This window comes from Apiospora phragmitis, assembly GCF_038363925.1.
Source record: "Apiospora phragmitis strain CBS 135458 chromosome Unknown utg000010l:1.0-9815664.0:1.0-9183399.0, whole genome shotgun sequence".
Classification (NCBI taxonomy): Eukaryota; Fungi; Ascomycota; class Sordariomycetes; order Amphisphaeriales; family Apiosporaceae; genus Apiospora; species Apiospora phragmitis.
This window is the reverse complement of record NW_027117409.1, coordinates 2,994,435-3,017,588: the sequence shown is the minus strand read 5'-3', so window position 1 is coordinate 3,017,588 and position 23,154 is coordinate 2,994,435. Positions and strand designations below refer to the sequence as shown.

General features: G+C 53.3%; 10 protein-coding genes across 10 annotated transcripts; 4 read left to right on the top strand and 6 right to left on the bottom strand.

Moving 5' to 3' along the window:
* PG994_010703 (uncharacterized protein) lies at nucleotides 1–921 on the top strand (the record flags this gene model as incomplete). Its single annotated transcript, XM_066862112.1, has 1 exon — nucleotides 1–921. One exon carries the CDS (start codon nucleotides 1–3, stop codon nucleotides 919–921), a length of 921 nt encoding a protein of 306 aa, XP_066711222.1.
* A 2,660-nt stretch (nucleotides 922–3,581) lies between these two features.
* On the top strand, nucleotides 3,582–4,229 carry PG994_010702 (uncharacterized protein; the record flags this gene model as incomplete). The annotated part of the gene is made up of 1 exon (XM_066862111.1): nucleotides 3,582–4,229. One exon carries the CDS (start codon nucleotides 3,582–3,584, stop codon nucleotides 4,227–4,229), a length of 648 nt encoding a protein of 215 aa, XP_066711221.1.
* A 578-nt stretch (nucleotides 4,230–4,807) lies between these two features.
* Nucleotides 4,808–5,337, bottom strand: PG994_010701 (uncharacterized protein; the record flags this gene model as incomplete). The annotated part of the gene is made up of 2 exons (XM_066862110.1): nucleotides 4,808–4,974; nucleotides 5,169–5,337. The coding sequence occupies 2 exons, from the start codon at nucleotides 5,335–5,337 to the stop codon at nucleotides 4,808–4,810; spliced, it is 336 nt and encodes a 111-aa protein (XP_066711220.1).
* A 2,143-nt stretch (nucleotides 5,338–7,480) lies between these two features.
* Nucleotides 7,481–7,753, bottom strand: PG994_010700 (uncharacterized protein; the record flags this gene model as incomplete). Its single annotated transcript, XM_066862109.1, has 1 exon — nucleotides 7,481–7,753. One exon carries the CDS (start codon nucleotides 7,751–7,753, stop codon nucleotides 7,481–7,483), a length of 273 nt encoding a protein of 90 aa, XP_066711219.1.
* A 1,104-nt stretch (nucleotides 7,754–8,857) lies between these two features.
* PG994_010699 (uncharacterized protein) lies at nucleotides 8,858–10,240 on the top strand (the record flags this gene model as incomplete). The annotated part of the gene is made up of 2 exons (XM_066862108.1): nucleotides 8,858–8,905; nucleotides 9,197–10,240. The coding sequence occupies 2 exons, from the start codon at nucleotides 8,858–8,860 to the stop codon at nucleotides 10,238–10,240; spliced, it is 1,092 nt and encodes a 363-aa protein (XP_066711218.1).
* A 369-nt stretch (nucleotides 10,241–10,609) lies between these two features.
* On the bottom strand, nucleotides 10,610–12,622 carry PG994_010698 (sugar transporter; the record flags this gene model as incomplete). Its single annotated transcript, XM_066862107.1, has 6 exons — nucleotides 10,610–11,078; nucleotides 11,120–11,376; nucleotides 11,409–11,954; nucleotides 12,031–12,043; nucleotides 12,100–12,199; nucleotides 12,301–12,622. 6 exons carry the CDS (start codon nucleotides 12,620–12,622, stop codon nucleotides 10,610–10,612), a joined length of 1,707 nt encoding a protein of 568 aa, XP_066711217.1.
* A 1,208-nt stretch (nucleotides 12,623–13,830) lies between these two features.
* On the bottom strand, nucleotides 13,831–16,066 carry PG994_010697 (autophagy ubiquitin-activating enzyme ApgG; the record flags this gene model as incomplete). The annotated part of the gene is made up of 4 exons (XM_066862106.1): nucleotides 13,831–14,298; nucleotides 14,376–14,901; nucleotides 15,015–15,664; nucleotides 15,725–16,066. The coding sequence occupies 4 exons, from the start codon at nucleotides 16,064–16,066 to the stop codon at nucleotides 13,831–13,833; spliced, it is 1,986 nt and encodes a 661-aa protein (XP_066711216.1).
* A 987-nt stretch (nucleotides 16,067–17,053) lies between these two features.
* On the top strand, nucleotides 17,054–18,352 carry PG994_010696 (uncharacterized protein; the record flags this gene model as incomplete). The annotated part of the gene is made up of 3 exons (XM_066862105.1): nucleotides 17,054–17,075; nucleotides 17,160–18,220; nucleotides 18,308–18,352. 3 exons carry the CDS (start codon nucleotides 17,054–17,056, stop codon nucleotides 18,350–18,352), a joined length of 1,128 nt encoding a protein of 375 aa, XP_066711215.1.
* Nucleotides 18,353–18,935: 583 nt separating this feature from the next.
* PG994_010695 (uncharacterized protein) lies at nucleotides 18,936–19,287 on the bottom strand (the record flags this gene model as incomplete). Its single annotated transcript, XM_066862104.1, has 2 exons — nucleotides 18,936–19,074; nucleotides 19,220–19,287. The coding sequence occupies 2 exons, from the start codon at nucleotides 19,285–19,287 to the stop codon at nucleotides 18,936–18,938; spliced, it is 207 nt and encodes a 68-aa protein (XP_066711214.1).
* A 2,967-nt stretch (nucleotides 19,288–22,254) lies between these two features.
* PG994_010694 (uncharacterized protein) lies at nucleotides 22,255–22,663 on the bottom strand (the record flags this gene model as incomplete). Its single annotated transcript, XM_066862103.1, has 2 exons — nucleotides 22,255–22,412; nucleotides 22,567–22,663. The coding sequence occupies 2 exons, from the start codon at nucleotides 22,661–22,663 to the stop codon at nucleotides 22,255–22,257; spliced, it is 255 nt and encodes an 84-aa protein (XP_066711213.1).
* Between the last annotated feature and the right edge of the window lie 491 nt (nucleotides 22,664–23,154).

Here is a 23,154-nt window from a genome sequence, read left to right as displayed (position 1 = left end):
ATGTCTCTCGCCCGCGCTTTCACCACCCGGCGTGCGAAGCAGCCCGCGGATCTTAAAGATGCAAGCACCCCACAGCGCAGCTCTACGGTGACCCGAGGCCTCGGGTATTCCGGATCTATTCGCAACAAGATCTCCTCACCCATGGAGCTCACCCACACGACAAACATGCTCGCGTATAACGCGCCAGATCTCCATCCTCTGTCAGCTCGCTCCGTATCATCGTCAACCTCCAAGTCCTCAGATGATGAATCGGATGCTCGTACCAACACGTCCTCGCCCCCTACCAGCCCTGACGTTGCCTCTGTCGAAGAGCGTTCCAACACGCCGGAGCCAAACCATCTGTCTTGTTACTTTACTGCTCCTGGTCAAAAGCTACCTCCCCGTGTGAACGAGGCACCTTCGATTCCCAAGCGAGCCCCTTCTCACACTAAGAAGGCATCCTTCGACAATTTGGCCCAGAAGCAAGCTGCTCGTTACTCGAACCAATCCCTGCAAACAGCCTCTTCCAAAGCCAGCTTCTCCTTGTCCCGGTCTTCGTCCACGTCGACTACAGCAACTTCAGTCTCGTCAACTTCTTACAGCCGAAGCAAGCATGTAGCCCCGTCAGTGCCTGCGTCTCCCATAACACCAGCAAGGACAATTTCTACGCCACCTCGACAGCGATCCGTAAGGAGACATGACATAGCGTCGGCGAGCCACCCCTTCGGCCAAGAGCTTGCTCAAGTATCGGAGATTGCGGAGGACTACGGCGTGTCGGATAAGCTGGATTTGGTGAGGGAGGAGCAGAAGGAGCTCGCCTCCAAGGGTCTCTGCTGCTTCAAGGCTGAGGAGTATGTGGCGGAAGTGCACAGTCTTTTTCGCGACGTTCTTCCAGCCAGAGCCATATCGGCCGCAGGAGATTTGGATCTAGCAAATCGCTGATTCGGAGCCTCGATTCACAACCCACTCTTTTCCGGGTTTTGAAGGGCATTTTCATTTTACGACATTTCACTGTACATAATTATACGGCTTTTTATTTTCAATGCGGCTCGGAGGCCAAGCAAAAGAATTGCAACATTGTCGATTCATGAACTACTGGGCGATTGGAACTACTTGGCGACGAGCATCCATGAGGCGTTGAGAGGTTTATCTAGGAATTTTGGGGTGTTTTGAGCTGGGCATGTCCGCCTAGACCATAGGCCGCCGCTTCTTTTGTTCTGCGCGAAGTATATCTGGGTGATGGGCCTTCTCTAGGGGTCTCTAGAATGAGTAATTCGTGAAGGCCGTGCGTGGCATAGAGGGGAGGTAGCAATGGGATTCAACCTTGATACTTCTCATTTCCATTCTGTCGGTATACCGAGCCAACTTCCATTTCTGAGGTCTCTGGAACCTAAGGCAGTGTCACACTTAGAATTGATCATACAGTTGTTCATGCGTCAAGTCGTTGTCCCCTCTTACATGTGACGCAGGTGGAATATGCTGTTGCTAGACTTGTGCTCCAATATATGCAACACGCCCCATTTTTTGGTGAGAGTGACAAGCAAGCAGACAAGACAAGCTTGAAGCTAGCAGTTGAAGAATCCATGCATGGCACGGCGGCTACGGAGAGTTCCCGTTCAGCCCTAGCTGACACTCTCGCATTAGCTAGGATGCCCAGGTTCCAGGATTGATCCAATGGCTCTCAATAAATGAAGAATCTTTCCTTTGCACTTGAAAGCTACCTGGTGTTGATGGACCGTCATGTCATGGTTAACATCCATGATTGACGACTCCTGACTCTCCATCTCCCGTCGTCTTTACGCGCCCCACTTGAAAATGATCTACACTGGGGGGGCTGTCCGCCCGAAGAAGTTTCATTTCTGGGAATGGATCAGGAGCCGGGAAGATGGTGCTTGGGCCCCGGGTACGACAAGAGATTGATCTGCTACAGCGGGTGCGTGATTGACGTTTGCGGCACTTGGTTTGTTTACTTTATCTGCTGCAAGCACTCTGTCGGCATTGAGCTTCTTTTGTTTTTCATCATCCGAGTATTACATAGACTCAACACAGGTTACAAGCATCAAGAGAAAAAAAGACGCTGGAGTTTTTAAGTCGGTATGGAAGTGGAATGACCTCGCAGCAAAAGAGTTTGGAAAGGATCGTCCCGTGCCCCCGGACTGACCCAGCACTTACCTGCACACCTTCAAGGATATAGAGCGAGGTCAATCCTGCCTTTTCTAGGTTGCTAATCCTCCCAAGTCAAATCATGTTCCCAATGGTTTTCATGCCTTCTCTGGAGAGCTTTGGGGACTGAAAGCCAGCAAAAACTCATCGCAAGGTCGGGGCGGGCACACGAATGGACATTAATATGAAGATGCTGAGAGTGGGATGCAGTAGCTTTCTCATCAACTCAATCGTCTTACACCACCATTTAGCCGTTGCACGGAAGTATCGGCCTCTCCTCCGCTCAGATCGCGAGTAGTAGTAGTAGTAGTAGTAGTAGTAGTAGTAAGCTTACAATGGCGTATTTTTCCTACTCTTAATCGCGTCGTGGGGAGGGAAAATAGGTGGTGGTGTGTCAGACTTTGCACACCATCTACGAAACACTGTCCGACTACGATGCTGCTGGCACCCGGGCTCGTGGAATCCTGTCTTGCGCACGTATGTAGGCGAAAACATTTCCAACAAATCCGAAGCCGGGGTTCGGTTTCGGATCCTTCATTCCAGCTCCATTTGTGTTGGATCTCATGTCGAGGTTGTTGGTTCTATTAATATCTACAAGTATTACACAATTAACACACTTGATGCAAGCTGCTGACAACAAGGATGTATCATGCCCCCCAAGTGTCAGACGCGGGGAAATACCCTCTTGTTCCAGAAAGGAATACCAGGACTTCCGTGGTTCGAATATCGCTACGGTGCAAGTATATCTCCCAGAGTATATAGCACAAGCTCCGATGCTCTCAATATTCTCCCATAGTTCTGTGAGTTACGTACTCTCCCATGGTTGCCCATGTACATACACACACTTGGATGAAGATATGACCAGGAATACCAACATGCCGCTTTGATGCGTCAGAGGGCCGATTGCAGACAGTGAATGTATCTATATGGCCCAATGCATGTAACCGGCATCTGGGTGTTGACCCCCTTTCCATCGCACAGCCCTCGAACCCTTTTGGCAAGAATCATCCCAACTGGAGAAATATTCTAGACCTATAGAATCCAGTCATTCTCTTGGTACTCCCAATAGCCATTCCTGTACCAAAGAACAAAGAGATAGAGGAGACACAGGTTGACTCTACAATGCCAACTGAAAGGACGCGCCCATATTCATATCGCATTCTTTGTTCCCCGCAAATGCCACTAGGATCTTAAGATCATGAAAGCGCCATGTCATTTCAATGGCATTGTGTCAAAGCCCAAAATAAAGACGCAGTGCGACTTTATAAGAGCTGGCGGCCATGGCAGTTGTGGTGATGGCACGGTCTGAGACTTTTCTGTGATTCTCATAGGCGATTACATCGATGGCACTTTTTCTTCCCATATGATCATTCAAAATCCTCTAATTACCATTACTTATTACACCGACTAATAGGAGTACTTCCCAGTAATCCCTCGAGATGTTTGGCTGTCTCAGTTGGTGCTTTGGCGGCCGTCCAGAAAAGGGGGAGGCGGAAAAGGGTATTGGTTACTATGATGCCGCCCAGCTCGAAAACGACTATCAGCAAATCCAGCGCGGCATCGCCGCACGCCTTGCCATGGCTAGTGCTCCCGAGCGCATCCGGATCCGCGATATGCTCCGGGACAGTGAGGAGCAGTGGTTCCCGGCGCAAGGGAGCAAGGAGAAGGAGTGGTTGGAGGTAGGTGAGCAGAATCGGAAAGAGACGAAACAGGAGAAGGGGGAAAAGAAGAAGAAGAAGAAGCACAAGCAGCAGGAAAGTGAGAAGGATAAGAACAGCAGCAGCAGCAGCAGCAGCGACACGGTTACAGGCCCTCTGCAGGCTCCGCAACTCCGTGTCATGTCCCCCATGCCAACGAGGTTCATGCCTGCGCCGCCCATGACGGCCGAGCTGCAGCCCGTACTGCTGAATCTCCCAGATGAGACGAAGTTTTCTTCTTCTCACGGAGACGGCGATGATTCGGACAACCAGTCGGAATTTTGTGGCACTGATCGTGCTACCGAGGCCGGGGATCCCTTGGATAACGTGACTGCTCTAGAGGTAAGGGGAACGCCACCAAGGATGCCGGGGATGGACAGCTCTTTGTGATCGGCCTTGACGACGAATAGGAAGATTCTAGAGAAAGGCAAGGGGATAGATGAGTAAGTCAAAGGGGTAGGGTAGGTAAGTGTTCACCGGTAAGTTGATAGGAATAACAAGTACGTGCGAAGAGAATAGTATCTTAATGCCGATGTCAACTCGAGAGGGCCTCATGGGTCGAGCTCCATATAAGAAACAAACCACCGAACAGAAGCAGAAGGACTTACTGTCCAAATGAAGAATGAACTACGGTCGAAACAGTCCAAACATCAGTGTCATGATACGGGCAACATTTCCAAGTTTAGTAAAGTGGTGTCTTTATTCACGGCGGTTGATGCATTAGATCAGGGTTTAAGAGCACTCAACAAATTCTTTTAAACATATCAAGGAGTGACGAAAACTAGCAAAGCAGCCCCCTATACCGCGGTATCCATCCATCCATCCGTACCAAAGGAATGTCTTCCACCCTGTCTTCCCCAAAACTCCACTGGCTAATACATCATATACTAAAGCCAGTCATATAGCCAAACCCTATGGCGAAACCTGTTCGCTCGTCGTAGAGAAAGAAGAAAGCTCCATTATCTTGCTTAAGCCGTGGTCAGGCTGCAGGTGATGCTGGTCTGCGTCTGGGGTGGGCCGACATCCTTGATCTGGCCGCCGCGGACCGTGGTGACGCTGCCGTCGACGCCCTTGGCGGTGCAGGAGACGTAGCTGGGGGCCTGGACGTTGATGTGCGAGATGCTCAGGGAGTTGTCTGTTTCGAGGAGGGAAAGCGAGAAAGGTTAGTAATTCGGTCTGTCATGAACGAGATGGGCAACCCCTGAGGCGCTGGCAAGAGACTTCATAGGGGGGGGGGTGGCGAAGGGATTGTCCTTTTCCCTTTATGTATATCGAAGGAGAAGAGGAATTGTCTATAGAACGAGGTGTCTGGCTGTTCTGTCAACTTACAAGTGTCATGAGAGTGGCCGTCGACCGCGACAGTGCGGGAGTACGCAGCGTCTGCAGCGCCCTCGAACTTGACAGTGGCGACGAGAATGCTGGTGTCGGCCTCGGGGGCAGGTGCAGCCATTGCAAGGCCGGCGAAGAGGGTGGTAGCGGCGAAAGTGAAGAACTGCATTTTGAATAACTGGGGTATTGGTGGTCTCTTGGAAGGGAGATGGAGAAGTGCTTGAGAGTGAGGTTGGTTGGATTGGATCTGATATGCTGTTGGATGCTGAGTGTGAGTCTGTTCTGTTCTGCCTTCATCGTGGGAGGCCGTCGTCCCCTTTTATAACCACAGAACCTCATGCCCGTTGCCGTCGTCCCCCTCAGCCCAGGTTCCATGATTCCGTATCCCCAACTCTGGCCCCCTCCGCCTTCGATTTCCATCTCGTAACTGCTTACCTCTCCGCTCGTGTTTAGGCATACACATTCGGGCATATGTTGAGGTGAGCGAACAAGCCGCTTCGTTCAGCTCGGGATAGCCCGGCCAGTTTTGTCTGCTGATGGTGGAGACGAAAGCCACGATGATGGTAGGTATCGCTGTCATCGTCCATTCGCGATGCGTACTTTCATCCCGGCGACGTCGACGTCCCTCCCTCCCTCAGCCATGGGACCTATGTAGTATGGCCTATGGGGTAGCACGATAGGACTTTCGAGGCTCGATGTCGGGATTCCCAAGCCTCAGCTGCTGCCCCACGCCTCAGCCTCGCCATAGTATAGGCACGTATGCGTTGCTTGCGGCTTACTTTCGCGACGGGCGCATTATATGGTCCCCCGTACGAGTCACCACTATATAAGGGCTTACTTATGATGATGTGTAATAAGCTGAATCAGACCAGCGGAAAATGTGTTGTCAAGTTGGAAGCCGAATCAACCCTCCCCCCCTCTTCGGCTCCCTCCCCCGCAAATGGGAATGCCGGCACAGTCGAAGGAATCCGATCCCGAATATTCTCCCTATTTGCCGGTTGCCGGAAGAGTAAGCCTTTTACTAAGAAAATGGTGGCAGTGTGGTCGGTAAGGTCAGCAGCTAAGAAGATGACGACGCCTGAGAGATATATGTGCTCGATAGCCGAAGTTTCGTGTTGCGCTTGTCAGATTATAGACCTAGAATTTCACTGGTAATTAAAAACGCACTCCCCAGTTGGAACCATTCCGTACTGCCTTCTCTTGAGTGTGGATTTTGTTTTGTTTTCCAAAGATGGCAACTATTCTATAAATGGACGACGATCAGTTCAATAGCATATTACATATTGCAGTCGTGGTGTATGGCATACAGCCGCAATATAGGTTCGTGGCTCTCAAAGGAATCCTCCATACACATACATAAACACGTACAGAGAGAGCTTATAGACTTGTTTCAGATCGCTGCCTAATTCTACGATATAGCTAACGCCCGGTGAACAGTAGGTGTGCCAGCCACAGTTGGTAATATGTTGCGCCAGACGGTGTGAGACATACCTCGCTTTGAAGAAAGCCAGCCACCAAGATCAGCTTCTACCATAAAGCTGACGCTCGCACGGGGACCCGGGCATCCCACCATCATCATACGATACGAGGAGTCTCTCCCCTGACTCGCGAAGAAAAAGGCATAGCATAACATTCACAAGATTCATAATGCAAAGGCTTGGACGAGGAGACTAATGGTTTTGTTTGTTGAACAAAAAGGATATCAATTTGTATTCATGGGTATAAAGTACTATGTAGGTAATGTCACTTTATGACACGCTGTCGATGACAAGTGGTGTGTCGTCCATACAATCTGCTTCCCGAGTGCCAGCTCCAGGGCGTCAATGCCCAAGAGGTGCTGACAGCGGCCCAGCGCAATGCAATGCAAGTGTGGTATAATGGTTCTCAGCCTCGAACTCAAAAGGTGGCTGAGAGGCTTCATAAATTCGTTAATTTTCCCCAATCCGATCCGGTGTTTTCCCATAAACTCCGCGTAATAGTAGTTGTAGTGGTCCTGCCACACAGTCTCGTAGGAATCAGTCGAGAGAGCGGTCCCTTGATTCGGGCCTTCTCGAAACAGAACAGGCAGGCATAGTAGAGGACTGTCGATGCGCCCGCGCGGCCGAATAGCCGGAGTAATGTGGCTGCTGTGCTGTCGTCCTCCTGCATGTATCTTGATCTTGATACCAGGAAGTGTGGGTGTGCTAGGTCGTAGATTTGTGTTGTTTGTTTGTGTTTGAAGGTGAAGTGAAATCTGACTAGATCGATCCCATCTCGAGGCTGAAAGAGAAGAGAAGGGGGTGCTAGCCCGAGTAAAGGTCCGGATTCTTCATCTATTTGATGTGCTTGGCGACAACAGCCAAGCTTCGCTCCCTGTTCATCTGGCGCTCGATCTGAGCATGGCGGCGAGCCTCACGGATGGAAGAACGGGTCCATCCGAGGAGAACACAAGCCATGGTGAAGGCAGCGAGAGGAGCTGCGAGCTTCTTGGAGGTGACAGCGCCCCCCATGGGTGTGAAGATCTTAGTAGGCGTGAAGAGCTTGGTGGTGAGTGCCTTAGGGGTGAAGACCTTGGCGGAAGTAGCAGAAAATCCTTGTGGGGCCATTTTGTTAGAAGGAGATAAGACTCGAGGATGATAGACAAGTAAGTGAGATAGAGTAGAGAAGATTTGAGATTGAGTGATGATTGAGTGGAGAGTGTTGATTGAGTTGTTGTTGATGGGAGTGGTGATGGTGATGAGATGGGATAGATAGCATTTTGAGACGACGGACTGCCATGCTTTATAGAAGTCAGGCCGAGGGCAGACACTTACGGTGCAGCAGAGTATAGTCTGGTGGCTACAGGCGATTACAGAGGGTAATGGTTGCAATGGTTCGATTGTGCTCGCAGAGTGAAGCCTATGCGGATGAGTGCTGTCGTCGCAAGTGAGGGTCAGTATGAGGTTTGGCTCATTATGGAATGACCATGCTCTGAGATGATAAACAGGCCAGTCTCAGAATTGGGCAATCAGTTTCTGCGGGGCCAGGGCGGGACTCGGGGGGCGGCTCCCGGAGCGGGACCTAGGCTGCAAGCGGTTGTGGTCACGCCCAATCAAGTACCCTAATGTCCCCTAAGGCTGCTGTGCGTCCCACTGAGGCTGCTACTGTCCAACCTTCGTCTAACTTTAGCAATTGGCCACATCCAGACTCTCAACGGCCTCTTTGCTTTCCTCAGCCCATGTTTGCTGCACACTCTCTGCAGACACCCGCGCGATATGCACATGGATGGACCCCTTCTTAGACTTCTCATATGCCGGCACCACACCGGATCTGTACAAGCTCTATCGTGCTCTATCCTAGCTCCATCCTACCTTGCATAACCCTTTCTCCCGACCTCTGACGACACTGACACCTGTCCATTCAAGCCACTGTCGCCACGCTTCCACCACTGTCATCCCATCCCACTCGCACTCCTCCTCCTGCCGCTCCCCAGCCAAACCGCAATCTCCAGTATTTAAGAAGCACGGATTGTCACAGGAAACAACCTAAATACCACCTGCGACGCTCCTCCCTGCAGTCACATCAATCGGCCTATCTGCGGTCGCTTGCCTGCGCGCTGCTGCATCGCATACCCATCGAGCCACGGCTCGTATCAGCCTATCTTTCGAGTCCTGCTGCAGAATAAGATCATGCCCTAGCCGACCATCGAACCACGATTTACATTACCCAACATGTCTTCAAACGTCCTGTCCCTGCTGGGATGGACCTTTCTCCCCAATGTAAGCCGTCTCCCCCCAGTCTTCTCGATTCCCGTCGATCTCCTTGCAGCGCGCCATCGAGAGGTGGGCGCTAAAACATGCAGATGAAGATGCAGTGCACAGAGAGAGAGGAGAGAGAGAGTGGAAGAGAGCAAGCCTCCCAAACAGAACAAAGACCGCCGCCCCTCTTTCCCTTCATGCGAATACGAATGCATGGCAGTGAATGCTTGCGTGTACAGCCAAGAAAGTCGTAGGAAACTGCCGAAGAACCAGAAAACTGACATGATTCCTCTTCTCTTCGCCCTTATCTAGCTGGTAACCGGCTGGGTGCAATCGATCTACTACGGCGTGACTATCCGCGCAGGCTCGCCACGCCCGCAGCCCGGCTCCCCCAAGTACGCCGAACACCGTCGGCGCATCCACATCCTGGTCGTGTCCGCCTACCTGCTCTACACCCTGTACGAAGCCGACTGGGAGCTGCGGGGCGCCTCGACCTTCTACCAGGACCTGGGCGTGCCCCTGCGCGCGACGGAACGCGAGATCAAGTCGCGCTTCCGACGGCTCGCAGCCCTGCACCACCCGGACAAGGTCGGCAGCAACGGCGGCGTCGGCGATAGCGAAGGCAATGTCGGCGACTACTTCATGCACCTCAAGACCGCGGCCGACACCCTGACGGACCCGGCCAAGCGCTTCGCCTACGAGCGCTTCGGCCCCGACGTGGCCTCGTGGAAGAACTGCGCCACGGTGCGCGACTACGTGGCGCGCGGCGCGCAGCAGCTGATCCCGCACTACGGCGTCGCGGCCGTCGTCATGTACGTGCTCGGCCTCCTCGGCTACCTCGAGTGGGGGCGCTACTGGCGGTGGCTGACGATGGTGGTGCTGGCCGTCTTCGAGGTGTACGCCGTCACGCGCCCGCGCATCCCCTGTCTCGTCGGCTCCGTCGTCAACCCCCTGCTCGTCCACTTCACGACCCACCCGCCCTACCTGCCATTCCAGATCATCAGCCTCGCCCGCAAGTGCAGCATCACCCTCTACATCGCCTTCAGCCAGCTCGGCCCGCTCCTGCGGCCCCAGCAGCAGGGCGTCGCCACCACGGCCGAGAAGCAGCTGAAGCAGAACCTCGACCGGCTCGAGCAGACGGCGCGCGCCATGGACGCCGACGCCGGCCGCCTGCTGGAGCTCGAGATGACCCCCTTCGCCGGCGACGCCGAGACCATCATGAACATGCGGACCAAGCTCAAGGAGTGGCTGGTGCAGAACACGATTCGCTCCGACCCCGTGGTGCGTGACGCGCTGGGCCGATCGTTGCAGAAGAGAAGAATTGACGCTCCCGCTGGAGCGCGAGGTACAAGATAAGGAAGCAAGCCAGCAACCTTTGGGGGAATTAATTGCAATAGATTATATATATATCCAGATAGATGTAGTATGATACCAGAGAGTCCTCCCTCCTTCTCTATCTTTCCCCCGTAACTATATAATACCCACACACACACCTTAACACCCTGCCATTTCCTGTTCCGTGTGCCTCACATGCAATATATGCCAGTGGCATGACCAATAGTGCTGATCAGGACGTCCGTCAACGTAGTCCCAAGTGGTGCATAGTCCGTCTACCACGCCTATACATTCTAATGACTCAAATCATAGCAACCTTCCCAAACACATTCTACATGAAGAAGATCCATTCGATCAAATATAACGAAAGGGGCCGGGTAGCAAAGCTGTTTATAGTCTCTGTCTCCCGCGGGTCTCTATCGGGATGAAGCAGATGCACACAAAGGCGCCGAGGATCAGCGCCGCCGATAGGTAGATGGGCAGGACGGTGCCGTCTCCCGGCAGGACGGCGGCCAGGACGGGGGCGACGAGGCCCGTGACGCGGTTGAGGAAGCTGGCGACGCCGGTGCCGGCGCCGCGGACGGGGGCGGGGAACATCTCGGGGGTGAAGGCGTAGAGGACGCCATACATGATGTTCTGGGTGAAGGCCTCGACGCAGGTGAGGAAGAGCTGGGCGGTCGGGGTGGTGCCGAAGGTGACGAAGAAGAAGAGGAAGACGGCCGAGACCAGCGTCGAGATGGCCAGGGTGCCCTTGCGGCCCAGGAAGGGGGACGGGTGGTCGACCGTGTAGGCGGCGAGCAGGCTGCCGGGCACGCCGACGGTCGAGATGATGGCGTAGTTGCGGTACGTCTCGGCGTTGCTGGCTTCGGTCATGGTGGTGGCGCCCCCTCGGCGGGCGACGTGGAGACGCCGTGGGATAGGTATTGTGGTAGAAAGGCGTTGAAGAGCGGGTAGCCCATGCCGATAGTAGCCCAGCAAAGCCACATCAAGGTCGTCGCCAGGCCCAGTTTGCGGTTGCTAAACAGGGGTCGAATGTGTTCGCCAGAGAAGGCAGCAAGGTTTTGCTTAAGGACTTCCTTCGTTGACAGGCGGGCTGCTGACCGTTGGACGGCCTCCATGTCGACAACTGCATCAAGGACCTCTTCAGTAAGCCAGGTCTTGGCTGAGTTCCGGTAGGCGATCCGTGCACCACCGCCACCGCCTCAGCTTGGCGGCCCTGCGAAAGTAGGTACTTCGGGGACTCGAAAAGATGGAAGACGAAGAAGCGGATAAAGAACATGACGAAGGTGATGATCCCGATGGCGAAGATGAAAGAGCGCCACCCCAGCTCGACTGGCTGGTGAGAGATATAATACCAGGCCACAAAGGACGAGGCAAGCTGACCAACTGGCCACCACACCGACAACAACGTCAGGAGTGCGCTCGACGAATCCGGTAAAAACTCCAAGAATAGCGCTCCATCTACCGGCAGGTTACCACCTACTCCTGTGCCTACGCACGCGAACAAGAAGCACAGGGCTCCCCAGCTCGAAGCGTATGACGCCCAGATACCGAAGATGGCGGTGATCAGGAGAGTCATGTTGAAGGCGATCCGACGTCCCATTATATCAGAGCCCAGGCCCCAACAGAAACTTCCCACACAAAGTCCTGCAAATAGCGCACTTGTCGTGTATCTCACCGTCTTCTCCGGAACGCCAAACTCTCCTGATAAGGACGGTAACGTCAGAGATACGCCCTAGTCTGGGTGGTTAGAACACTTTCCAAAGTCATTGCACCGATTTCCCATGGGGATAGTGCCATGGTTTACTTACTTGCATCCATAGGCTGCCAAGGGTCAGCAAAAGTAATCGATATGTTTTTAAGGCAGGGGAATGACTTACTTATCAGCGAACCAGCCAAATCCGCACAATACGAAGAGTTGCCAGTTGTACCTGCCCATGCCTATATCCGTGATGGCCTTGTTGATGAGTTTGGATTTTACTGCCGCCCTGGTTAGCACCCATTTCCCCTTGCAAGCCCCCTCGCCTAGTAGTTGCAATAAACCCCATCAGCGTAGCGGGCGGTTCATTTCACAAACTTACACTCATACTCGCTCCAGACACGGCCCCGCTCCCCTTGCCTCACCTCCCTCCTCAAGCCCTCGATGGTGTACTCGGCAGCGCTCATCTGGAGCATACCCGTGCCCTCGCCACTCTCGCGGTCCTTGTCGGCCTCGTCGTCCCCTTGCATCAGCGGGTCTGCGCCATCGTCCTCCTCATTACGCCGCTCCTCGAACTCGGTGCGGCCCGACCGCGCCGAGTGACTGTGCAGATGGGCTTCTTCGAGCGGGACCAGGACGCCCGCGTAGTCGTGGACAGACTCGGGGCGGTACTGGAGAAATGTCCAGCCCAGAAGTCGTACCATGGTCGCTACTTGCACTCCTCGTCTTTCTTCCTCTTCTCCCCTTATCGTTGGATAGGATATGCTCCTACAACGATTTCGAAACCGTCGCTTGATTACGAAAAGACAGATTGGCAAATCGACTTTTCCCTGGTATTTTATAGTGTCTTCGGTGTTTCAAAGTGAAGATGCAGAATACAAGATGAAACAAATGTAAATGCTTTAAATCAGTTCCTCTTCCCTTCTTTTCAGTTGGTGATGGCAGGACTGAAAACGGTAAGACGGCCAAAATCCCCTAACGTAGTAACTGTGGCTGCCACGTGATTTTTCCTTCTTCAGAAATTGGGATAGTGAGACAATCTCAAGCTCATCTACCTTTTTTTCTCTCTTTAAAATGTGGTATTAGCGACCTGACCTGGGGCGCATGAAGGTGAGACGGGGAAAGTGAGGATTGACTGGAGTTGTCCGGATAAAGTGAGAGCTAACCGCTAACCCCCCAGTTTATTATTCTTAACGTTAGGTCCAGGTCGGAGAAGGCGGCGCCCGACAAGAGACACCGATTGGTTTGTTGGTTCTGTCAGCTCTTGGAACTTGCTCTTCTTTTTGCGACAACGGGAAGAATATTGGCACAACATATATATACACTCTTTAATAAAGAAAGAAGGGGAAATCAGTAAACTCCCAGCTGCTTTTCCGTCAACTCCTGCGATGAGATGAGAGCCAAGTCCTGGATTGAAAACGTGTCGGGTTGGATGCTGAGATCCGAACTCGTAAGCTTTTAAGTAACTGTCTCGATGCACTAGTTCATTACCCCCTATGCGCAAGGCTTAGCAACCCGTGCGTCCCCCGTTGATCCCAATGCGCCAAGCCAGTCCCAGTGACCTGGTCTTTTCCCGCCGCTGTCATTGGACCACCCTACTGACGGAGATGATCCGCCGCCGCCGCCCGTGATGCTGCCAGACTTCAACATGACTTCGTTAGTCACAGAGACACTTGGCAGTCCAGATGGTTGCAAAAATTAGTAATACGAGCCCCATCCTCATCTTCTGCCTCATCCTCGTGAACCGGCCCTGTACTCGCAGCAATCTCGCCTAAAAGCAATCTGCGACACAAACACGAGTCACTCACTAACAACTAGGATGGTGGCCAGTATTCGTATCGTAGATTATCCGATATACATAAGAGTCCGGATATAAGTAGGTGGGTATCATTAGCGGAATCTTTATCCTATTCTATAGAATTATCGCTTCATCGTCTCCTGCCGCTCCGTCTTCCTCCTCCGAGTCATCCCAGTCAAGTGCCTTCCTCTGTACCTCTGCCAGTCCACTCAGCTCACTGACATACTCCTTATCATCGAGCGCTCGTTTCAGGAATTCCCACCCGTCGCCTTGTCTATAGGCCGAAAGGATTGGCTTGCTGCAAGCACTACAGGACGGGTACGAAACACCGCGGACCTTGAGCTGGGAAAAGTCGGCCAGGTATCCTCGGATTTGATGGGGCACAAGACCAAGGGCATGGTTGGGCGGTTCACGTTCGTACGTGGTCCCGGAAGCGTCCTTAGGCATGGGAGCAGGAGCGTGGGCGCCGAGCGGGTGCTCTAGGACACTTGTGAATAGCTCGACGAGGAGAGCAGAAGCCGTAGCTGCCACTCCCGGCCTTGTCACTGTGCACTGCTGGTCAAGCGTTAAATCTTTCTGCGACTAGAATCGATGCGAGTTAGCATGTGAACCGTGTAGAACATCGAAATAAACCAGTTCAATAAAGCGTAATGACTTACGTCGCCGGGAGCCACAACATCATTGCAAAAGTAGCAGCCTAGAGTATCATCACTGCCATCCCTAGGCTCGGCTCCATGCCTCATGACTACATATGTATCAAACCCGAGCGCCGCATTCATGACCAGTTTGCCGGCGGCCTTGGCCATGACTGTTGGCAACCACCGCGACTCTCTGCTGTCCATGAGAAGAAATATGGCGTCGTGTACGTCGATGAGGCCTCGAAGCTTTTCGAAATCACCTCGGGTCTTTTCCGTTACGGGATGGCCCAACATGGGCACAGATAGCACATGGCCCTCGCTCTCGACCCCTGGATAGATTTCCTTCAGGGCTTCGGCTGCTCGCAGAGCCTTTGGTGCGCCTCCGTTGAGGCAGTCTTGAAAGTTAAAGAGCGGCTGTCGCACAGGATTTGAATATGATACTGCACCGTAGTCGACAAAGCTGATCTTCCGAACACCCCACCCTTGTAGGAGCCTTGAAACGTAGCTGCCCAGTGTACCAGCGCCAAGAAGGAGACATTTGGTCCCTCTAATGCGGTCAAGGTGTAGATCAGGAGCAATCCGCCATTTCATCAATTTGAGATTCAAGTCGACGGACTGGTCAGCGATGCGGGTCGGATCTATCGATTCAGCAAGACTGACAGATCGCCAACCGAGCTTCCCGGCATGGTTGCGTTCCCACCCAGTGACCTTCGGCATTTCGGTGAGTTCGGTAGCTTCTGTAGCATCCATGGATAAGGTAGAACAATGCTTCGCGCTTCGTGCCGGCGCGACTGCTTATCTCTGTAGCAGAGGATTTGAACCTTGGAAAGGCGAAATCGTTCGCGGATAAGCATCAACAGGTTCCGGAGGGGCCAGCCAGGGTTTTCCTCATATGTAGAAGGGTCGACAAAAGCGACATACTGGTCTTCTTCTGGGATGCCCTTGAAGAAGCCCTTTTCGAATTCCCCAAGTGAGGCAACATCCCACTTGTAGCCAAGATCGTCCTCTGCCAAGTCCAGAGACGATCGTGCCTCGCCTCCTCGCACCTTCTTGGCGAGGAAGAAGCCGTACTCTCGGTCATCTGCACTATACCGCCATGTCCCAATACGCTCGACAAGCTGTGAGCTTTCATCTGGGGTAAATCGACTAATGGCACCGCTCCTCTTCCACTGCGGGGTAGCTTGTAGGGCTGGGAAGGCGAACCAATATGCCATTCGGTATTTCTTCAGGTCGGCGTAGGACAGGATAACGTAGGAAGAAAGGAGAGAAGGGACAGAGTAGATGGTGCCGTCCTTGATGGCTTCCCAGATCTTTCGCATAAGTTAGCGCACTGGACGAGGGGGCTGCCGCGGATACACGAGCACACAAACCTGTTTGCCAGCATTCTGAATCATTTCGGCCCTGTCCGCACTCTTAAAAGCGTCCATCGTATTCTTGTTCCGTATGATCCCCTCGGCGCGCACGGCGTTCAAGCCGACCGAGCGGCTCGTAAGCGCATTGCCCAGAACTTGCATCTTCGCGCTGTCCTCTGGGGCGATGCCCGGCTGCGGCTCGTAGACCCCGAGGACCTGTCGCGCCGACTCGTCGAGCTTGTCATGTTCGAGCTTGGAGGAGAACAAGGCCGAATAGAAGGGCAGCTCGATTTCGGAAGAGAAGGGCACGAACTTGAGGTCCGTCGCGGGCGGTGTTGTTGCCCCGCTCAGTCCAGCCATGGTGCGAGGTAGCGACGCGGGTGCGGTCGCGCTGGTGGTCCTGGTGGTCTTGACCCTGTGAAATTCGAACGAGCGACAGCGACAACAAAAATGGTCCTCGCTCGAGGAGACGCCAATCACAGTAGATATATGGTTATTGTGTCGGTCGTATGATTGGTATGGTGGGAGAGTCTGGCCCGTGGAAGGGAGGGGCAATTGAGTAAGCGGGGGCGATTCTGGGTGGGACAAATGTTATTTGTTTAGGTACAGTTGACTTCGGGAATGCGAACAAAGAGTCGGTTGGCTCCCTTGGAAAGTATATGTCTGGGATCAAATGTAGCCCACTGCGCTATATAGAGAACAATACAGTAATAAGTATATGGATGGGAAGGAAGAATGCCGAGCTTGAACCTCGTGATTTCTTTTTTGCATCAGGCAAGGCAGTCATAGTCATCTGCGGGTGACGAGCTGATGATGATGACTTACATGGCTTTCCAGGCAGGCGACCAGAGACAAACACACACACAGAGAAGCCCCCCCCCCCTCCCGGCTTCTATAACACCGATTTGAACGATGTAAGTGAGTGAGATGCACCCTCTCTCCTCTCTTCTCATTGCCAGTGCTTCCCCCGCTGGAGGGATGTCCACTGACCTGCATGGCGCCCTGGATAATGACGGCAACCACCCGCTTCCCTCCCACACTACCTGCACGTGCCTGAGCTGAAATGGTTTAGGCGTCGCAAGTGTGTCCAGCAGGTGTTGCTGAGATCAATCGGTTAAAGTGCGGTAGTGCTACGCCAGCAGCTGCCCGATTGCCTGCCAAGCAGCACGGGACATGCCCGCCCGCCAATCCAATTTTTACCTCAGGCCCAACGTTGGGATACTTGCGAACCGCCAGTTGCCTCACCCTGAATCCAAGTACCGGCCTATAAGCAGGTAGCAACGTACAGTAGACAACGCTCAGTCAGGATTGTCCAAGAATAACCCCGAAGATACTCATCTATTCGATATGTTACTCGGTGTTTGTGGCTGTAAGTCTCATACGTAACATAACCCCTTTTCACAATTGCTTCTTTCTGGATATTCTCTTTACTAATTCTATACGAGGAATACAGCCAAATGCGCTGGCAAGAGCACAGTGGCTCAATACCTGGTGGAACACCACGGTTTTCAGAGGCTGCGTCTCTCAGGCCCTCAAGCCTCGAACGGAGCAGCGCCGTCTTCTGAATCTACCGAGGATAAAGTACTGCCAGATCCCTTGCAGAAGGATGGCTCATCACACCAGCTTCCGATCCGGGGCAAAGCCTCACCGCCTGCTCACTCCTTCACCTCAGCAACCGATCTCTTGGATTTCGTGACCAAGTACTGGCGATCACGCTGGGTAACGACGGACATCCACGATGAAGCCGTGCTGGACGTCCTCTCGCGCCGGCCCTTTTTCATCCTGGTCAGCGTAGACGCGCCCATCGTGATAAGGTGGTGCCGGTACCAAGCCCGTAACAGCAGCAGCAGCAGCAGCAGCAGCTCTCTCTCCGCCGCCGCATCATCATCCCCGCCGACGGCCTCCTCACTCGAGGAGTTCATCGCCGAGTCCGACGACCACCTCTACTCCGGGTCCTCGGGCGCGCTGCCGCTGATCTCGCGCGCGACGGTGCGGCTGCTGAACACGTCGAGCTCGCTGGCGCACCTGTACGCGACGTTGGGCAAGCTGGACCTGACGAACCCGGAGCGGCTGCGCCCGTCGTGGGACAACTACTTCATGTCGCTCGCGTCGCTGGCGGCGCAGCGCTCCAACTGCATGAAGCGCGCCGTCGGCTGCGTCCTCGTCGGCCGCGAGCGCCGCGTCATCAGCACCGGCTACAACGGCACCCCGCGCGGCATCCGCAACTGCGGCGAGGGCGGCTGCGCCCGCTGCAACGCCGGCATGGGCTCCGGCGCCGCCCTCGCCACCTGCCTCTGCCTGCACGCCGAGGAGAACGCACTGCTCGAGGCCGGGCGCGAGCGGATCCGCGAAGGCAGCGTGCTCTACTGCAACACCTGCCCCTGCCTCACCTGCTCTATCAAGATTGTCCAGGTCGGCATCAGCGAGGTCGTCTACAGCCAGGGCTACAGCATGGACGGGGAGACGGCCGAGGTGTTCAGGAGCGCTGGTATTAAGCTCCGGCAGTTCTCGCCTGTAAGTTTATACATATGGTGTTACTAACCCTATAACGGCCATTCCCTCTCTTGATGCGAAACCACTCTGCTAACTTTACTTCAATAGCCTGCCAACGGCTTGATTCACCTAGAGAAAATGGATCTCTACTAGGAAATGCAGTCATTATATAACATGTCAAGGGGTCATTACGCTACAAGTTGAGCTGAATGACCCATTCCATGGAGAGCTTTCCGGCGAATAGATTCGAGGGACTCCCTGTATTCAATCGGAAACGAAACACGCCAAGAAGTGAAGATCCGGGGTGCATAAACAGCTTGTAGACAGTGACCCACTGGAGTGCTTCACCATGCAAATAATCGTGAACATATGGTGGTTTAACTTGACTTGTATCATTAAAGAAATTAGAGTACAGCGTAAATGTGCACCAATTGAGGCTATGCTACCCCCTTCCACCTGAATCTGCCATTTGGCATAATAAATACGGGCGCGTAGCTGCCAATTGACCCGAACTTCGCTGAAGATCCAGTACGGTATTAGTATCGTCTGTGTCGACCGCTGACAGATTCGGTTGCTCGTGCCATGGTGTGGCTTTAATAGAAGCCCAACACCTTGGTGTCCAGGGGTGATTGCGCTCATCGAACAAGAACGCAGGTGGTATCGTAAGGTCTTCCATCATCCATTCCTTTCCCTCATCAACACGCTCGTCCAGCCATAACCTATCCCCGGCCGTTGTTTATGCTGCGGCGTTGGAGGCGGCAACCTTCTTGGCCTTGCGGGCGGCGAGGCACTTGCTGATCCACAGACCGATCAAGCCAACTGCGACGATGAACACGATACAGAAGACAACGATGACACCGGCCTCTTGCTTCGCCCTATATAGATATCCATTAGCAATCATTCAAGAATTGGCCACGGCGGCTCCCTGCAACGGTACGGTTGCATGCCATAGAAAGCGACGTCCGCGCAGGAAAAGCACCCAAAGGTGCTTCGTCGTGGATTTGAAAGTCTCCAACTTACCAGTTCTCACGCTTGGCGATTTGGCTCATGGCCTCGCGGGCGACAATGGTGTTGCTGATGGCAGGCATTTTGAGGTCTAAGAACGATAAGTTTTAGCATGAAGATCTATGCAGCGATGTAGACCATGATTCAAAGCAGGCTATCCGCCGATGGACGCCGATGGGGCTTCGCCATTCCACAAGCTCGTCGTAGTAACCTTCCACTTGGAAAAAGCCGCATGTGGCTAACACAGGTGCATTGGCTACCAGATCAACACGGCCGAGACTGCAGGTCCGTCGTAATCTTTCCCGGGCGTCTAGGACCTCAATGGCTCCATAGATAAGGTTCTCGAGAAGATGCGAAGGCACGCCAATCTTGGTTGAGGAGCAACTGCGGCGGAATTGAGGTTTGCTTTATGGGCGCATGCATATGGGCGGCAGTAGAGGCCCGATGGGAAGAGAAAGAGGCCGTATCGTACCGTCTGATATGGAGGAGCTGGGCTCTTCTGTTGTGGTGATGGAATCAGAGCTTGGAGTTGCGGGCTGCGAACGACACACGCCTTGACAAAAATTGTCGAAGTATTGAACGAACACACAACGATCGGGGAGATTTGTTCAAGGACGAGCGGTTGAAGAGAGAGAAAAAGGGAAGAGAAGGAAGACGTAGCTAGCGGGGGAGCAAAACAATATGTAAGGCCCGAGTCAGAGATCAACGAGGAAAAGCTTGGCTGACCTATTACGGGAAACGGCAAACTCTGCCTCGCGTGCTCTCGCAACTCATGTCACTAAACCACTACTGGTAACTAATAACAATACCAGGCAAGGTGCAAGGCCGCTCGCTCTTTTCGCCTGCGCGAATTTCGACAGCGTCCCACGCACCGCTACGGCGCGTAGCAGAGGGCCAGGGTGCTGCTAGATCGCTCGTGGGGTGGATAACTTGGACATGGATATAGGTCGGGAAATGGAGTGACGGCGGGAATTATTGTCACCATAAGATGGTAACCCATTCCATAACAAGCCATAACATGGGCATATCACCACCACCGTGCGGCAAAACCAAGCTCTGCTGGCAAGGGGAACGACTGCGCGGAGAGAGAGAGGGAGAGAGAAAGGCCGTGACTTACCTGGTCTGGGCCCGAGCTCGCTGTCGATGATCGAGAAGATATCGTGATCTCTTACGAAGGCTTTCCAATTGCAACACGACCAATGTATTATTATGATTCTTCTTCTTCTTCTTCTCCAAGGATTCAGGAGCGCGATGGCTTTGTCAGGATGTATGCAATGAAAAGTCGCGCAGGACTGTGAACCCACTCTCCAAAATTGAAAAGAACTAGCACTGGTAGCACGGAGATGGCGGAGCTTCACCTCTGTCCAGCAGATGTTTTGATTGCCAGGGCAAGCAGAATTGATAAACTGCTGCTGGTCCAGCCGTCCGAGAGCCCCACAACTCCAGTGCCCACTAGCCTAGCACGGTGATGGATGACGCTAGAACGAGCTAGGGTCGAGCATTAGCTTGCATGTTCGCCTTGCAAGCTTGCTCGACCTCAGGTTGCTGTGATGGAATGTTGAAGGATTGCAGACTCCCAGCTAGAAGTCCTGAACTTTATCGGGAGCGGCATCTGCAGCAAAATATGGACGGCAAGGTGCAAGACTCTCAGCTGTTATCATACCGCAGCTGCGATCCCTCACTAATGAGCTTAGCTCTGGGGGCGCTGTCGGCCTGTTTACCGCGGGATGCCCAGTGCCCAGAGCAACCTGGCAACCGGGGCTAGCTGCTCCCCGATACAGCGATAACACCCACCCAACCACTCACTACTACTACCTTACTCAAGCATTGTTGTCGAGGGCCCCGACGAGAACACCCCTGCCAAATTTCCGGTACCTGTTTCTACTGGCATTGCGCGCGGGCTGGCCAAGTACACTCCAATAAAGCACCGAGGAAAAACGTCTTCCCCATCTAGGGTAGGATCTCCAGACGGTCAGGGTTCGGTGTGTCGATTGCTACAGCAATACTGTGCACTCGAGGCACTCTGGTACTGTCGCAAGCATCCAACCAGCCAACTACCCAGCTACCCTATGGAAAAAGCCGACTTCGTCTCGCGAGTCAATTGCTGACTTGCAGTCGACTCAGAACCAGCAGGTAAAAGCTCGAGATATTGCCTCACCAGTACTCGGACTCTGTGTGACAGCCTTCATCAATCACTAATAAACCACCTTCTCTTTGCAAGCTTGACCAAGAAAATAAGGGGGAGAGGACAAGCGCTTATTTCTCAATCTCGAACGAGGGATCGGTCAAGAAGGGCAATGCTCGGCATCGTCCTTAGTCACCTGATTCCAAAAAGAGAGGCATATTCGATCTCGGGTGTCGATTCAGCCAGTTGGATACTTGCACTCGCACGCGAGCCCAAAGCGTTCTGGTAGCATTTTAGGAAAAGCCTCAACGTCACCGCTCCAGAACTCCAGGGTGGGACGCAAGGACTACGGTGTAGGCCAATAGGCGTCTCCCCAATTTGGGACCCCAGACTTGGCAATACGAAAGTCACGCTTGCTCCCGGCCTTCCGTCGTGAGCAGAGGTCAGGCTCGGTACTGCCGAACTATGACCACATGCCACACAGCGGATGCTACATGTATGTACGGTAAGGTCTGCATGTGCAATCATGAGGGCAGATGGACGTCAAGGGATTGGCGAAGGCTAACTTCTTATCCCGTATTACTTGCATTCTTCGCAAGCAGCAGCACCGTTACATACTTTACCGAGAAAGCCTTTCTAACTTTCTTACCGCAATCCTATCCGTATCTCTATTTGTTTTTATGGATCACAAGAAAGCGGTCCATCCGTTGGAATGTGGGGATCAGTTCTATCGTGTTTCCACACTCCCTACGGAGTATGAGCGCTTGCGAAAGATATCGCTAATGTTGGTAACAACAAATAAATGGACAGCCAGCGTCTCCAAGGTGTATATATTTAACATTACACCAAAACAATACAGCAATGCAGTTCGCCCATTCTTCGTTTATCGTATCCCCCCATTGCCGAGCCATCGCATGTTGTCCGATCATAGCTTGGCCTCCTCCTGGACTGTGCCGATCTTGAATCGCGGGCCGTACTTGTCCATCACGCTCTTTCCATGGTACTTCCAGAACTGTTTGGTCGAGTCTTTGCCGGCCATGCGCTTGAGGATCTTGGAACCTCCTGGGTGCTCGTCAATAAACTCTGAAAAGGGGACACCGCATGTCAGTCACCGACCGCTCGAGATCAACATCGTCATCGTCATCAGATGGCTTGCTCAGGGGAGTTGCCTTGGGAGCGGCGCAACGCAGACCGACTGTCACGGCCACTGTCTGGCTAAGGCGCGGTACACACTTACTTGTTACATCGTAGACACCATCATCGACGATGATCCAAATCCCTTGGTCTTCGGTCTTGTGCTCCGCGACATCCTTCTTCGTAAACGACTTGGACATTTTGGCTGGTTGAATTTACAATGAATGCGCCCGCGGCTTGGTTAGTCAAATGAATTCAGATTCGGTCTGGAGAAAGTTTCGATTCTTTTCGTCGCAACAGTGATGTCTGTCAAGGGAGATCCTTCTTTTGACTCGTAAAGATGGATATGGTTCTCTTTGTGTAGTTGAAGAGTCAAGTCCAAAATCGTTTGAGAGACCCGACTTGGGCGTTGGATCACGTTCGATGCGATAGGACAGGCTGGAACCACTCTGGCCGAAATGAACCTCGGCACAGTAGACCGCCTGCGGGCGCCGACAAACTAGGGTCATGACTACCTGGGCTGGCTGGGCTGGGCTGCTGCAACCTGCGTCACTTGGGGCCTTGGCCACCCCCGCCAAGGTTACCGAGTTGCGACAGTGGCAGCTTACCCCAACCCCTGATCTGAGTCCGTTCTGGGACTATACCTACCAATGTCATATGCAGGTACTGAGTTCGCTATAGCTTCGCACTA